The sequence below is a fragment of the Neolamprologus brichardi genome, chromosome 10, assembly GCF_056152115.1.
Source record: "Neolamprologus brichardi isolate AB-2024 chromosome 10, ASM5615211v1, whole genome shotgun sequence".
Lineage (NCBI taxonomy): Eukaryota > Metazoa > Chordata > Actinopteri > Cichliformes > Cichlidae > Neolamprologus > Neolamprologus brichardi.
Genome location: NC_142113.1, coordinates 22,759,575 through 22,773,138, shown reverse-complemented (window position 1 = coordinate 22,773,138; position 13,564 = coordinate 22,759,575). Strand labels below are relative to the sequence as shown.

General features: G+C 38.0%; 1 protein-coding gene across 3 annotated transcripts in view; it reads left to right on the top strand.

The window, feature by feature from the left end:
• The window catches only part of gabrg2 (gamma-aminobutyric acid type A receptor subunit gamma2), a 44,508-nt gene extending 32,375 nt beyond the window's left edge, over nt 1-12,133 (top strand). Inside the window, exons 7-10 of one of the 3 annotated variants that reach the window (XM_006784985.2) lie at nt 2,351-2,503; nt 4,212-4,417; nt 5,811-5,834; nt 8,454-12,133. In XM_006784985.2, the coding sequence (XP_006785048.1) occupies nt 2,351-2,503; nt 4,212-4,417; nt 5,811-5,834; nt 8,454-8,732 (662 nt within the window). In that variant the 3' untranslated portion in view covers nt 8,733-12,133. Of the gene's footprint in view, nt 1-2,350; nt 2,504-4,211; nt 4,418-5,810; nt 5,835-8,450 lie in introns of all 3 variants that reach the window. The other 2 variants (XM_006784984.2, XM_006784986.2) reach the window with 2 other exon arrangements.
• The last annotated feature ends 1,431 nt before the right edge of the window (nt 12,134-13,564 follow it).

Here is a 13,564-nt window from a genome sequence, read left to right as displayed (position 1 = left end):
AAATAACATAGACAGTGTAAAAGATGGTCTTAGCTGTTGTAATGTCACCCACGGATTTCTGATTTCTGGTGTTTAAGCATTGAGGTGAAGAATGCAACATGTGACACCGCACACTCATTGGCTGCTGATGTGTGATTAGCCGTTAGCCGTTAGCCGTTGAGCGTGTGGATTCATACCACAGATAATTCTTCACACCACTGAATGACACTTTATGGGGGATCAAGTTTAAAATTCTCACACTATTATTCCCACTTTGATTCTCTGTCACAATGGGTTGAAAATATTTCTGTAACGCTGATTTTGCATATATTTAATACAAGCGTCACCTCTGTGTTTGCAATGTTCGGGACAAAGCTTACAAAGCGCTGCGCAACAATATACCTGAGTGTCGTGACTTTAAATCTGAGGGACTAAATTTACTTACAGTTAAAGTACGTTGTGGCATCCCCGTCATGAACTTAAACTAGCCAGGGAGCTGGAAGCCATTTTGTTTTGAGTGGACTAGAGACATGATTAACAAACTGCTGCAATACTACAGGGCTGTAATGGCAGACGTTCTGATACTAACACATCGCGCTGCCAGAATAAAGGGCATCGGTCGATAACACCTCCTCAGAGTGTCTTTTTGGCAAGTGCTGCGGCCTGTAATGAAACCAGCAAACAGATGAAGAGAAGCATGGAGCAGAAGGGTCTTACACCAACCGACCTCACCCCTGTGGTGGAAAGTCCATTATTGTTATGAGTCTGGGAAAATCTGAAGGAGGCTTTGTGCTGCTGACAAAGCTGAAATAAGCGTATAAACTGGAGGTTTCTCAGCTGTCAAGGGTCTCGGTTTTGGGCCCCTGCTAATGTAATGTTAATAAAAACAAAACACTGAGCCGTCTGACCCCTGAGAGCAGCCTTCGTGTCTCTCCTGTAATCTTACAAATCTCGTCAGTGCACTGTAATATCTCGTGCACCTGCCTGCATCGATAGAAAACACACACATTGCGATATGAACAGTTATAGTTGTGCTGCTGGGGTTATTACACAGCGCTTATTTGATGACGCCATCGATGGCCAGGTGAATGAAAGGGGTGTGTGCTGGAATACATCACGAAGATTTGGCCCTTGTGCAGTTGCTATGAGGTCTGTGGCGATATACAGCCTGCGCATGGCCACAGACGTAATAAACACTGACAGCCTCCTCGCTTTCTCTCTCTGTCTCTCATTAATGGAAAAATACACAGATGTTGGCTGTTTTCCACTGCAGTATGTGTTGTGTGCCCTTTCTCATGAGAGAAATTATTAGCCAGCTGTTCATTCCCCAGCTGCATAGGCTATGGTGTGCCATGGGTGCTTAAATACACACACACACACGCACAGAGATATATCAGAGAGTATATTTCTGCCCCACAGGTTACAAGCCATAGCGAGAGGCCAGGGGAGGTTCTTGACACAGTTAATTGTGTGATGTTAATCAATTAGCAGACATCTGACTGAGCTGGAGGCCAGCAGCGAACTGTCATTAGACTCCCAGAAACAGACAGGTGCATTGGTAGACAGCAAAAAAAAAAAAAATGGACAGTAGCTATTGGCAAGCAAAGCTGTTCCAACATGACTGTCTTTCTATTTCGATGATCATGATCAATTCAGCCTCATTACAGGATGTTAGATGCACATTTGAAAAGTGTGTGTGTGAACATTTGTGCATTTGTGAGTCCTCGCATGTTTGGCATGCATGCTTAGCATGCATTTTAAACAGGCAGGCTAGATCATCCATATTGTCAGGGTCAGGTCTTTCTGGGCTCAGCTAACCTCAACCTTTTAACACCCAACATCTGCTTGAGTCAGCTAGCCAGCCCAGGGATGGCTCATCGTCAGCTGGACGGTGGTGTTCATGTTCCGGCTAAATACTGGCAGGAGACAAGCGTTTGTGTTTGTGCATCCAAGCAAGTCCAGCTTCAGCTCTCTGAATCGCTCTGTTCCATTTTAGATCTCAGGTTGCCTTGGGCAGACATGCAGTCAAGACTGTGGTTACACAACATTAAGTATTGAAGACCCAACAGTTTGTCTAATCTATGCTTGGTGTTTCTGTGTTGACAGCATTCTTTAAGCTGCCTTCTTCATAAGCAGACAGTGTGAAATTGCTTAATTCGCACTGGTCCTACAGTACTTCTGTATGGACTGTGAATCAGTTCGTGATACTAATCACTCTTCTCAGTTCTGCATATTTTACACTACATAATAACATAAATAAAGCACACAGTAAACTGCATGCTTCGTGTGTGTGTTATCTTCCTGATGCCTTGTTATACATTTCCATGCTCTCACTCTTTTTACCTTCTTCTTGTATTTTATGTCTGTCCAGGAGACTATGTGGTGCTGACTGTGTACTTTGATCTGAGCAGGAGAATGGGTTACTTTACAATCCAAACGTACATCCCATGCACGCTTATTGTTGTCCTCTCCTGGGTCTCCTTTTGGATCAACAAGGATGCTGTGCCTGCCAGGACATCATTAGGTAAGGAAAAAAAAACATGATGTCTTTGCTGCCGCTGACTGTGTAAAGCAAAAGTCTGCAAGTTAATCAGCAAAGAAAAATGAATATGAATGAAATGTTTTTGCTTTTTTTGTTCTTTTATAGATATCTCTCCTTTGTGTAAAAATCACAAGGCTTTATCAGAATTGCTTTAATTCTTTTTTTTTTTTCAATCAGTCCACTTAACCCTGACACAATCTTTGCTTTAATTACTCCCCCTGGTAAAACACATCTGACTTCTGTGGTGATTAGGCAGCACACTCACATTGTAAAACAGTCTGCTCAAGCTTCCCATTTCTTGTTGTTCTTTTCGTTTTGTCTTCTCTTTTCACATACGCTGTTTCCAGTCAGGGGCAGCACATCTGCTTAGGAATCTAGTGCATCTTGATTAGAAGAGCCTGTCCTAGCACATATGTTTGCACGCATGCCTTAATGAGGCATTAATTATGCAATGCAGAAAGGAAGATGCGGAGATGCCTCGTCAGCACAATAATAATGCAGGTGGCTTCCTCACAGAATGCAAAGAGGCACCCTGCATGTACCAAGGGGAGGGAAAAAATGAGAATTTCAAGAGAATTTTTCAGGTTTTGAACTTGCCCTAATGGACATTCTCAAAGGTTTTCTTGTGATGGAGTAAGAAAAAATATTCTTTTGTCAGCTTTTTTTAGACCCTCGAGGCTCCAAAACCTGACCTGAAGTCCATGTGGTGTGATTATTAGTATTAGCAAGAGTAACTTTATGTAAAATAATCCCTTCTGGCCAAAAATCCCCTTTCCACCTTCCTACCATCACTGCTTTGTCTGTCATTAATCTTTCTAAAAATAGGTTGTTTTCTTGTTTTTCAGCCTCTGGAGTCCAGACGTGATTTGCAGTTGTAGTAATAACACAGTTAATTCCCTGCTAAAATTATACCAAGAGTGAAATGTCTTAATTTCCTTTTTAAAACATGATGCAGAAGGTGCGTGGAGCCTGGTAGCTAGGAAGCGGATTTATTCAGATGACATAATTCATAATCCTTCAATGCCATCCAGAAATATATCAATTCACTCACAGTACTACAGTGTTAATCTTGGCGCAGACTGATATCCTTCAGGCCGCATTAAATTTAGACATAAATCATCTTCTTTATATACGAAGCGAGTCCCCTAACACGTATGGTCTATTTAAAGGGAAGAAGGCGGGCTTGTTAGTTGCTTTTTTGTTGGTGTTTGGGGATTGTGATGGTGTTGTTGGTAATCTGCTGTGTATGTGTACTTACAAACACATTTCCTCGTCATGTGCCATCACTCTGCCTCCATCTACATCATCATTAGAGCCCAACAGAGTGAGTAAAAGGGCTAGCAGATGGTGGATATAGCAATGCAGTATGTCACTGTTGTGGTCAATTGCAGTTGAAATGTCAACCAGTAAGTAGCTATGTGGATCAAGGCAGCAGTAAAACAGCTGCTCGCTATTCCCACATGGCTATTCCAGTGTTAAGAGCTAACAAATCAAAAGACATTTTTTTAGCCTTTTATACTGATACAATATACAGTGTATAACCATCATCCATATGAAGAGAGCATTTTTAAACATGTAATAGGAACTTGGGATGTGCAAATTATACATAGCAAGAATAATCGAACTTGTAATCTGTCATTATTTAAAACTGTTCTGATTGTTTTCCTTTTTCCTGTTATTTTATTACCAGGCATTACCACAGTGCTGACCATGACCACATTGAGTACTATCGCCAGGAAATCTCTTCCAAAAGTTTCCTATGTGACAGCCATGGACCTCTTTGTGTCTGTCTGCTTCATTTTCGTCTTCGCCGCACTTATAGAGTATGGCACACTGCACTACTTTGTCAGCAACAGAAAGCCGAGTGCCAAAAAGGACAAGAAGAAGAAGAATCCGGTGGGTGTCTTTCCAAAACTAAACTGAACTTTTTTTCCAGTAATCATTAGGAGTTTCTCAACTATGGATCTTCGAATTAACAATGAGACCACAAATAACTTTTTAAAATTAAGTGTTTACAATTTCTGGATGTGTATTTTAAATTATTAGTTAGATAAATGGTCAGATTATCACTTCACATGTTTTTTCCCCTCCCCCACTCTGTTACAGTACTGGCATACGGTGCAAAAAAGCTCTACAGCGCTTAGAATTCCTAAGACAGTATTTTGCCAATGGCCGCCACCCCAAATTACTCAATGAGTAATGCAAGCAGGTCAAATCTTTCATAATCCTCTACACATCTGCTACAGTTGTAATTTAGATCCAGGTCACATGACAGTTGAGTTGCCTCATACGTTACAAGTCTTAAGCCCCCAAGAGATCATGCCCAGCTTAGTTTAAGGACCATGATCTCTGACCTAATATTTTGGAGGATGTTTATGGTATACAGCAAAACTAGCAAATTTTCTCTAATCACTTAAAGTTGATTTGTGTAAGAGGAACAATTTTTAATTAAAAAATGTTTAAATATACCTCTGGTGCTATTTACTTTATGGCAAGACAAAGTTCCAGCCGTTTTTTTGGGGGGAAGGATAATAATTGTTTTAACAAGGCTTTTCAGTGAAAGATATTAGAGCCTAAATCAAGTACACCACCATGTGTTGATGAGAATCATTCAAATGAAAAGTGGTGAAAATTGAGGTGATCTAGCTGTAGTCTCTGTAACTAAGGTTTTGCATATAGTCAGAATGTCTTGGGGGTGAATAAAGGAATAATGAAGTGGAAGGTATAATGCTAGTTTGCTATTTCAGAGGGGAAGTCAAGCAAAGACAGGCTATATTTTTTTCATTACTATTTGCTGTTTCAGCTACATTTGATGTGACCCTTTGAAGAATTTGAAATATTCTCAGGAATTACAATTAAATACACTACGTATAGTGACACCGACTACAAAGCTAGTGAAATACTGTGTAATTAAAAACTTGAAGATACGATGAAGTCACAGTCGCAAGGAGTTTGTAAAGCTTGAATTAAAGTGGATGTAATGTTTTCCTAAGGCAGTGCTGGCCTAAGAAGCATGTAAAATACATGTATCCTACCATACATCTCCCCCTATGTCCGTTCGTAATATGTATGTCTCCTTGCAATTTATATCCTCTCTTTCCATTTTGAGTTAAATAGTGCAGTATGTGTAATTATCACACATTTTCTTTGTGTTTCTCTTTATTTTTTTATGGTTATTTTCTTAATTCTCTGTTTACATGTATTCTGTGTTTTTGTTCTGTTTTGTTTTGTCCTGTTGTGTTACTCTCTTTCAATTCCACATATTCTTTTTCTCCTGTTGGGACAAAAGCTCCTCCGGCTCTTTTCCTCAAAGGTATATTGCCTGTGTCTGACTGCATGTGTCTGCTGCATTTTGGCTCTCTGAGCCCCCAGTACCTCACTGCTTTTTTCTGTCTGTTCTAGAGCTGATACACCTCTCTATATTCCCTCTTTATCTACCTGCATTCTTACTGTACTCCTCCTCATTTACTAAATAGGTATCACAGATAACATTAAAAAGGGCGCTCTGCAGTGCACAGTGCGGAGGCAGCCAGCCAGACATACTTGCAGTGTTTAAAATTCAAATAAGCATCCCACACATCCCATGTCAGGAAGAATGTAATATTCCAGGCTCAGTGTGGACTTAATTCTGGCTCCCTCTGTCCTGTTTCACTCTTTGTTGTTGTTGTTACCACAGCGAACTAGCAGCTGCTACAATAGCTTCCTCTTCTTTCCCTTCTTCTGCCAGTTAATCTATACCTGTGTGTTTGTTGGGCTTCTCAACCTGACGCTTCCTATAGAGTCAGCAGAGCCTTAACAGACTGAAATAGACAACCCATGCAGTGTGCTAGGTCTAAATTAAATTGGAAACCATTTAAAGGATTAACACACAGTGAGACAGAGACACCTAACAAGCGTCCAGGGTAGGCGAAAGCAAGCAAAGATTTAAATTTAGCTTAAACTACAAACTGCTGATACTTTACTAGACTAAATAATTTAAAGTAAGATTAGTTAGATTTCCAGGAATCTAAATGTGTTGCTAAAAATCATCACTTGCAATGTGGAAACACTACTACAAATTATCAGCTTAAGCTAGATAAGCAGTATTAATCCTGAGTGTTTCTGAATCTTTTGTCTTCTCAGAGCGGTTGTCTCCTTTCAGTCGGTTAAAGCTGCAAATGCCACTGTGTTGGTTCTTTGTTTTTATTTCTTTATATCTTTTGCTAACACCGACTCAGCATTGCCCAGCTTGACCAGGCCATGCGGCGGGATGCTGTTAATGCTCCTTCTGCTTGAGCTTCCACTGCGCTTTCTTCAGTGCAACCAATCCCCCTTTGAGAATGGAGCCATAACCTGCTCTGCTAATCCCGTCATTAACTTCACATATGGTCCGTTAAGAGGACAAAATGCTGAAACTAACCTGTGCGTCATTTTGTTGTGGTTATGTATCCTTTTCAAAGGGTCAGCAGATGTTTGCACTAGTGCTGGGCAATTTCAGTTTCAGGGAATGAACATTATTTTGAGCTGTATTTTAAGCTTGTTTAAGGTCGCATGCTTACAGCAGATAATGAGGTGTATTAAACTAAAACTGCATTTATATATATTTTTTTCTTTTGCAGTAAACATGCCTTTTCTATATACTATATTGAAAAGGAACAAAAGCAATAATGAGGCAGGTGAAAACAAAAAGCATTTGCCGTTTTGAGATGGTTGTTAACTCATTAAAAGTGTTTATATTCTAACAAAACAGAATATGAATTTGTGTTGTAAACTATAATTGGAGTGTAAGTGCAGTCACTTATAGACTCCAAATATGGTTTACTTGGAGTGCAAAATTATAGATTGTCGTCCCTGTTAGCTATCTATAGTCTCTCCATAATGGAGACAATATCTGAGAAATAATCTAAATCTTTAGTTTTTACAGTGGGAGAGCAGTCATACGAAATTCTTGGAGTACACTTAACTAACGGACTCCTTTTAAAGCATGAGGCTGACACCCTAGTTTATCAGCAAGGTCAAGGAAACTTTTGTCAAAGGGAAGAAAAGCATTTAATCTGCAAAACAGCAAGACTTCCAATTTGTGCAAAGGTGACATGGCATTTGAAGATAAAGGCTAATGAAAATGGTCTATTTGAATACTAATTGTCTCTCTTTAGAATGACAGGACCAACAAGTGACTGATGTCACTGTCCTATTTTAGAAACCCTAACAAATGAAAGCCGTGTGCCCTGCAGTGGTGAGCACAGATTGAAAAGAGGGTTTATTTTAACCCATCTAGTTACAGAAAGAGTAGGTTGTAAAAATACTGAGCTTTGTGCTACATAATTGCCAGCACATGCTTTCTCTTAGCTACATGATGCATCATAAGCCAGTTACAACATATCTCTTAAATGAATTGTCAGAAAAACATCCATTCTGTTCCAAAATCACCGAGTGTTAAAAAGATTTTTAAAATGTCATAGAACAAAATATGAATAATCATCTGCTTTCGTTGACATTTTGTAGGATTATTTAATGTAATGTTTTGAATGCAGAGCATCACAATAAGAAATGGAGGGCCCATTGCCCAGCACTAGCTTTGTATAGCTGGCAAGTAAAGCAGTATGGACCACTGTACTAAAATTTAACTGATTGCTTCAGCTGCCTATTACACCCTAGCCCAAAGGTGTAATTTGCATCATGGGTTCCATGGGGATAGACCCTTTGTCATTTTAAGCCTCACTAATTACAACTACAGGTGGTAGTTATGGGTCTATTTGTATTTCTTGACGCTAAAAGGGTCCATTGGCAAGTTAAAGGTGCAAATTACATTCTGCTGACTAATGACTGAAAATGAAGAAGAAGACAGAAAATTGTAGCTCAAATGAGGTCCCCTGTTATGTCAGTGAAGTCTTCATTAGAGCTTTCTCAGGTTCTGGTGGCTAATTGCGTCATTTTGTCCTGTTAAAAGCAGACACCCACGGTGGACATCCGTCCGCGCTCGGCCACTGCCATTCAGATGAATAACGCCACGCACATGCAGGAGCGAGACGAGGAGTACGGCTATGAATGTCTGGATGGAAAGGACTGCACTAGCTTCTTCTGTTGTTTCGAGGACTGTCGCTCCGGAGCCTGGCGGCACGGCAGGTTGCACATTCGCATCGCCAAGATAGACTCTTATGCACGCATCTTTTTCCCCACTGCATTTGCTCTCTTCAACCTGGTCTACTGGGTCTCCTATCTCTATCTCTAGGCGCAGGTGTGTATCCAGCCTTATCATACAGTCCATTACATTCTACATATGCTCTGCGCCAACGAGTGACTTTATGGAGGAGGGGACCCACTGAAATACCCAGAGATTTGATTATAGCATTTCTTCTATTTCTTTTGTTTTAATCCAATTAAATCTCGTTTATTTTATCAAAGAACTCTGACAGACATTGCAAATGTTGTAGCATTACATTTAACCGGTGTGAAAAGGTTTATAGATGTGTTGAGGAACTATGGATTGTGTAAAAGATCAAACAAAGTTTCGTTTCATTTTCACCACTTTATTTTTGAATTTGAAATTTGAAAGATACGTCTCAATGGGGGGTTTACCAGTTGTTTTATTAGATAAAAGATCATTTCGCAAGAAGCAATTAGTAATTCAATAACAGCAGTTTGGATCATGTCAGATCAAGTATTCATCAGAAAAAGTCAATAGGTTTCAGAGGACTATTAAAGAGAAGATCAGAGTGCTTTGCAGAATTCAAAGTGATATCGATGTGTTTTTATCAATGACTAAATTAACAAATTCATCAAAACAAAAAGAGTGTGACCAGTTTATGGTGAGTAATAATACATAACATCTTTTGCATTGACTGTACTTTTAATTATGTTCATAGTTCTTTGTTCACTTACTAAAAAACAAAATCTGAAGCACTTTAACAGAGCTGTTAGACACTGACATGAGAATATTACTTTTTTTTTTTCAAATTTATTTGTTTAGTGTGGTCAAAGTGTGGTGATGCTGTTTATGGACTTCTACTGTACAGACACTGTATATATTTTACTATTGCATAGTGGTTTACATTTATTGCATGCACCTTTCGGGCCAAAAAGCAACTTATTTTATGGTCTTCTACTGTTGGCTATGGAAAATAAGAAAACAAGCACTAATAATCATTCAGGATACTCTTCTTTTTTTATGAAAATTCAGAAAGTGACACAGTGAAAATCGGCCGAGTTGATGCTTTTAAGTTGAGAAATCCCTCATGATTACAGGTGGGAGGATCATCCCAGGGCAGAAAACTGGTTTAGTCAATTACCTTGCAGCCACTAGCTTACACTTCATCCCTTTCTCCGGTTGCTGTAAAAGTGCATATTTGCAACATGACACCACGCTATTGTGTTTTTAGTTATGGAAGTTTGTCAGTGTGGTAACTGCAGCAGCATATTCAGAGCCTGAGTTTTACTTTTGAGGATACTTCAACTAATCTACAGACAGCTGTAGGGCATTGTGCAATCTTTGCAGTTAAAAGTTCATTCTCTTTGTTATTCTACTAAGATTACAAGAAAAAAACGAGGCTTTTATTCAAGCGTAAGAACAGATGTAACCCTTTTTTTTTTTTATCAAGCATTTCATTTCCTGTGTCTTTGAGAAGAATCACATTGAGAATGTAACTCATTTGTAGTGGGAAGATATATTCAAAAGGCTGAGAAGAAGTCTGGTATTGTTTCAGTATTTTTTTTCTTCCATTAATAAAATGTCTGAATGTATAGTGAGCAGAAAATAAATGAAACATTTCTGAACTGTAAATGCTATGTATGATACAGTACAATCCACTTTACAGATCCCTTACAGCAGGCACCAGTATGCAACTAATGGAGAGCTCACTGATTGTGTACATAAATTATGAATAAAAAACTGGTCAAGCCCTTGGGATATTTTGTAAAGGGTATATATTTTGTCATTTCAGCATTGCTATTATATCAACGTAAAGTATATCACACCTATTATATTATGGTTTTACCAACCATGTAGAATATTTGAGGGAATTGGGGTATTTATTTATTTATCCATTGCTGGCATTTATTTATTTCTTGAAAGAAAATGCATTTTATGCTCATATAGCCCCTGAAAAGAAACGCAGAGTGCTGTCATTTATATCAAAGATACATTTTTGTTTAGTGTGTCAATGGAGCTTGAGCTTATTTATCTTGTGTTTTGTTGTGATCAGTGTACACTACTCTCACAAAAGCCTGTCAATCTGTTATATTTGTTAAATTAGTGGCTTGCAGCATTACCTGTTGTGCATCTTCTGAGTAGTAGACTTTATTTAATGAAAAATATATATATAAATATACAAAAACAGTTCCCAAGCCACCAGAAGAAGAACATTTGCTTGTCTAAATGACTATTAATTGCATTCACTTTTCCAGCCATCTCATTGGTTTGCTTTGGTCTTGACATCTGAAATAAATAAAGCATCTCTGGTTATACAAATATATGTATTTACCAGATAATGTCATATTTCTTACAGTTCTTTCCCTTTTGTATTAAATGGTTGTCCTGTTGTGTTACAAAGCTACCACCCAGTAGTCTGAATCTGTCTTCAGTGTATACATATGCTATTTCTCACATCTTTAGGGTTTCCAAGTGTGTCAGTAGCAATGTAAACTGGTCCTCATCAGTGTTTGTTTAAAGAAGTGCAATGGAGTGACTACATTTTATAAAGTGCCAAACTGACACACACTGAATAGAGAATATCTAACTTTAATATCATCATATACTACGTTGTAAAAGAAAAGACATGATAAAAGATGAGGGTTTTCTTTAAAAATAAAAAAATGCTGCCCTGCAGGATGGATTAGCAGGTGCCCTGGATTTCTTTTTTCTTTTAGTTCAAATTTGACATGATGCAGAACCAAAAGCATCAGCTATGCTCGAATGAACATGAAACTAATAAAAACGATCAAGGTAAAATGGAAATTACTTGACTGTGTGACGTACCTTATTGATGCTGATGAGAGCGTGTGCTGTGTTTAAAGAGAGGTTAAAAATATATATATATATATATTATGAAATGTTTTTCTTTCCATAATAGATGCTTGTTGATTGATTTCTTTTGTTTGTGTGTGCTCTACAGGAAATGTAGAGATAGAAAATTGTGTGGGAGGTACTCAAGTGTGTTTATTCTCAGTAGCGTGCATGCTGAACATGTTTGAGGTTTAAAAGGGACGTTTCAAAGAATTGGGACTCGCTCATCTGCAGGTGAATCCTTAATCCTTTGCCTGCATTGACATGGACACTTAACACTGTACTTCTTTTTGATGTGATTTTATTTACTTTGGGACCCACAAATGAGACATATATGTGAACAGCACATGTTGATATTTTCTAATGTGTGTATTTTGTCAAACTGCAGAAAAGAAAATAAGCGCTGGAATCACAGAGCCCAGTAAAAGGTATTCTAAGGCTAAACACATTTCACACGATTCTCCATACATACAGTATAATAGTTGTCTCTCATCTATGTAAATTTGGTTATTGTATAAAATGATCAATTCTGTTAGGATCTGCATAATAAATTATATATGTGAAGATAAAAGTCCTTTTCATAAGAAAATTGCACATAGCTGTGGAATTTTACAATAAAATGGTCGCATTTATCAGTGTGTACAGGTTCATTTATTATTATTATTATTATTATTATTATTATTATTATTATTATTATTATTATTGTTATTATCATTAATGCTGTTGTTGTTGTTATTATTGTGGGGTGTACAGTGGTCAGTGTGTTCTCCCTGCCCCTGCTTGAATACTCTGCCTTCCTCACACAGTTTATATATTGGGGTTAATTATCCTGTAATAACAACAGAATTGTTGAAGTAATCACTGAGCATCTGGATCATTCTTATCCAGTTTTTAAAAATTATTCTTACATTTCAGTTGTCTCACATTGGGTTTTTTCCACCAAGAATGGAGCCCTTGCTTTTGTAATTCTCTGACTGTACCAGCACTTTCAGTTACTGCCATCACCATTCACCTCTTGCAAGTATTTGGCAGTATCTTTTTCTCAGCTGTTCTCGAACAGCTTTTTGTGCTTAGGGAAATTTTGCACTTTTCTTTACACCTCGCATAAAGATGCTGCCATTGTTTCTTGGAAGCTTGCCTTTTAGTAAACAATCTTACCTTGTCTCTTTCACGTGCTCTCTTTAATGCGCACGCATGCAGTTTTAAAAGTGCTCTTGCAGAGCACAAGGTTCATGTTTTTATGCATTTTGTGCCAAAACAGTAGAAACAGTGACTCACCATCAGGTCGTGTATTGTTTATGCATGAAAAAAAAAAAGATTTCTACAGAGGCACTCATTGTTTGCAGTTCCATGCTTGGGTTGCAAGCATCTCAGCGACATCACGCAGCACTCAATGGCAAAATAAGCAGTATTTTGCAGGGTTGCTTACTGCAAGTTACAATCAAGGCCAACAATATTGGACAATCACACCATTGCTGTAATTTTGACTCTGCATACCATGTAAGTGGATTTTAGTGGATGTGATTGAAGTATAGCTTTAAGCTTTCAGGTTTTATTCAAGAGATTTAACAAAAGCACTAAATGAACTGTTTGGGAATTACAAGAGCTTTATTTATTCATTTTCAGAGGCTCAAAGGTAAGTCAACATTTGACTGAAAAAAGCAGTGTCGTGGCCAGGTGAAGCAGATGTAAGATCTGGAGTTGATTCCAAATTGTATTTGTCAGCTATTTGCTGTAACTCTCAACATGGGCTCTAAAGAGATATTGATTCAATTATCATTAAGGTGATAAAACAAAATGAAACCCATGAGAGCAACCAGAACAACTTGGATAGTGGCCAAAATCAATAATCTGACATTTTTAAAAAGAAGGAAAGCACCTGTCAGCTCAACAAAACTAAAGTCTGGGAGATCACAGAAGTTAAAATGATCATTGAAAAAATGATTTTCTTGGCTAACAAAAACTGTAGCTAAGTCTTATCATTGCCAGGTTATTAAAATGTAAATTACTCAAAAGTATTAAAAACAATCTGTATCTGTAAAATTATGTCACTTATATATTAT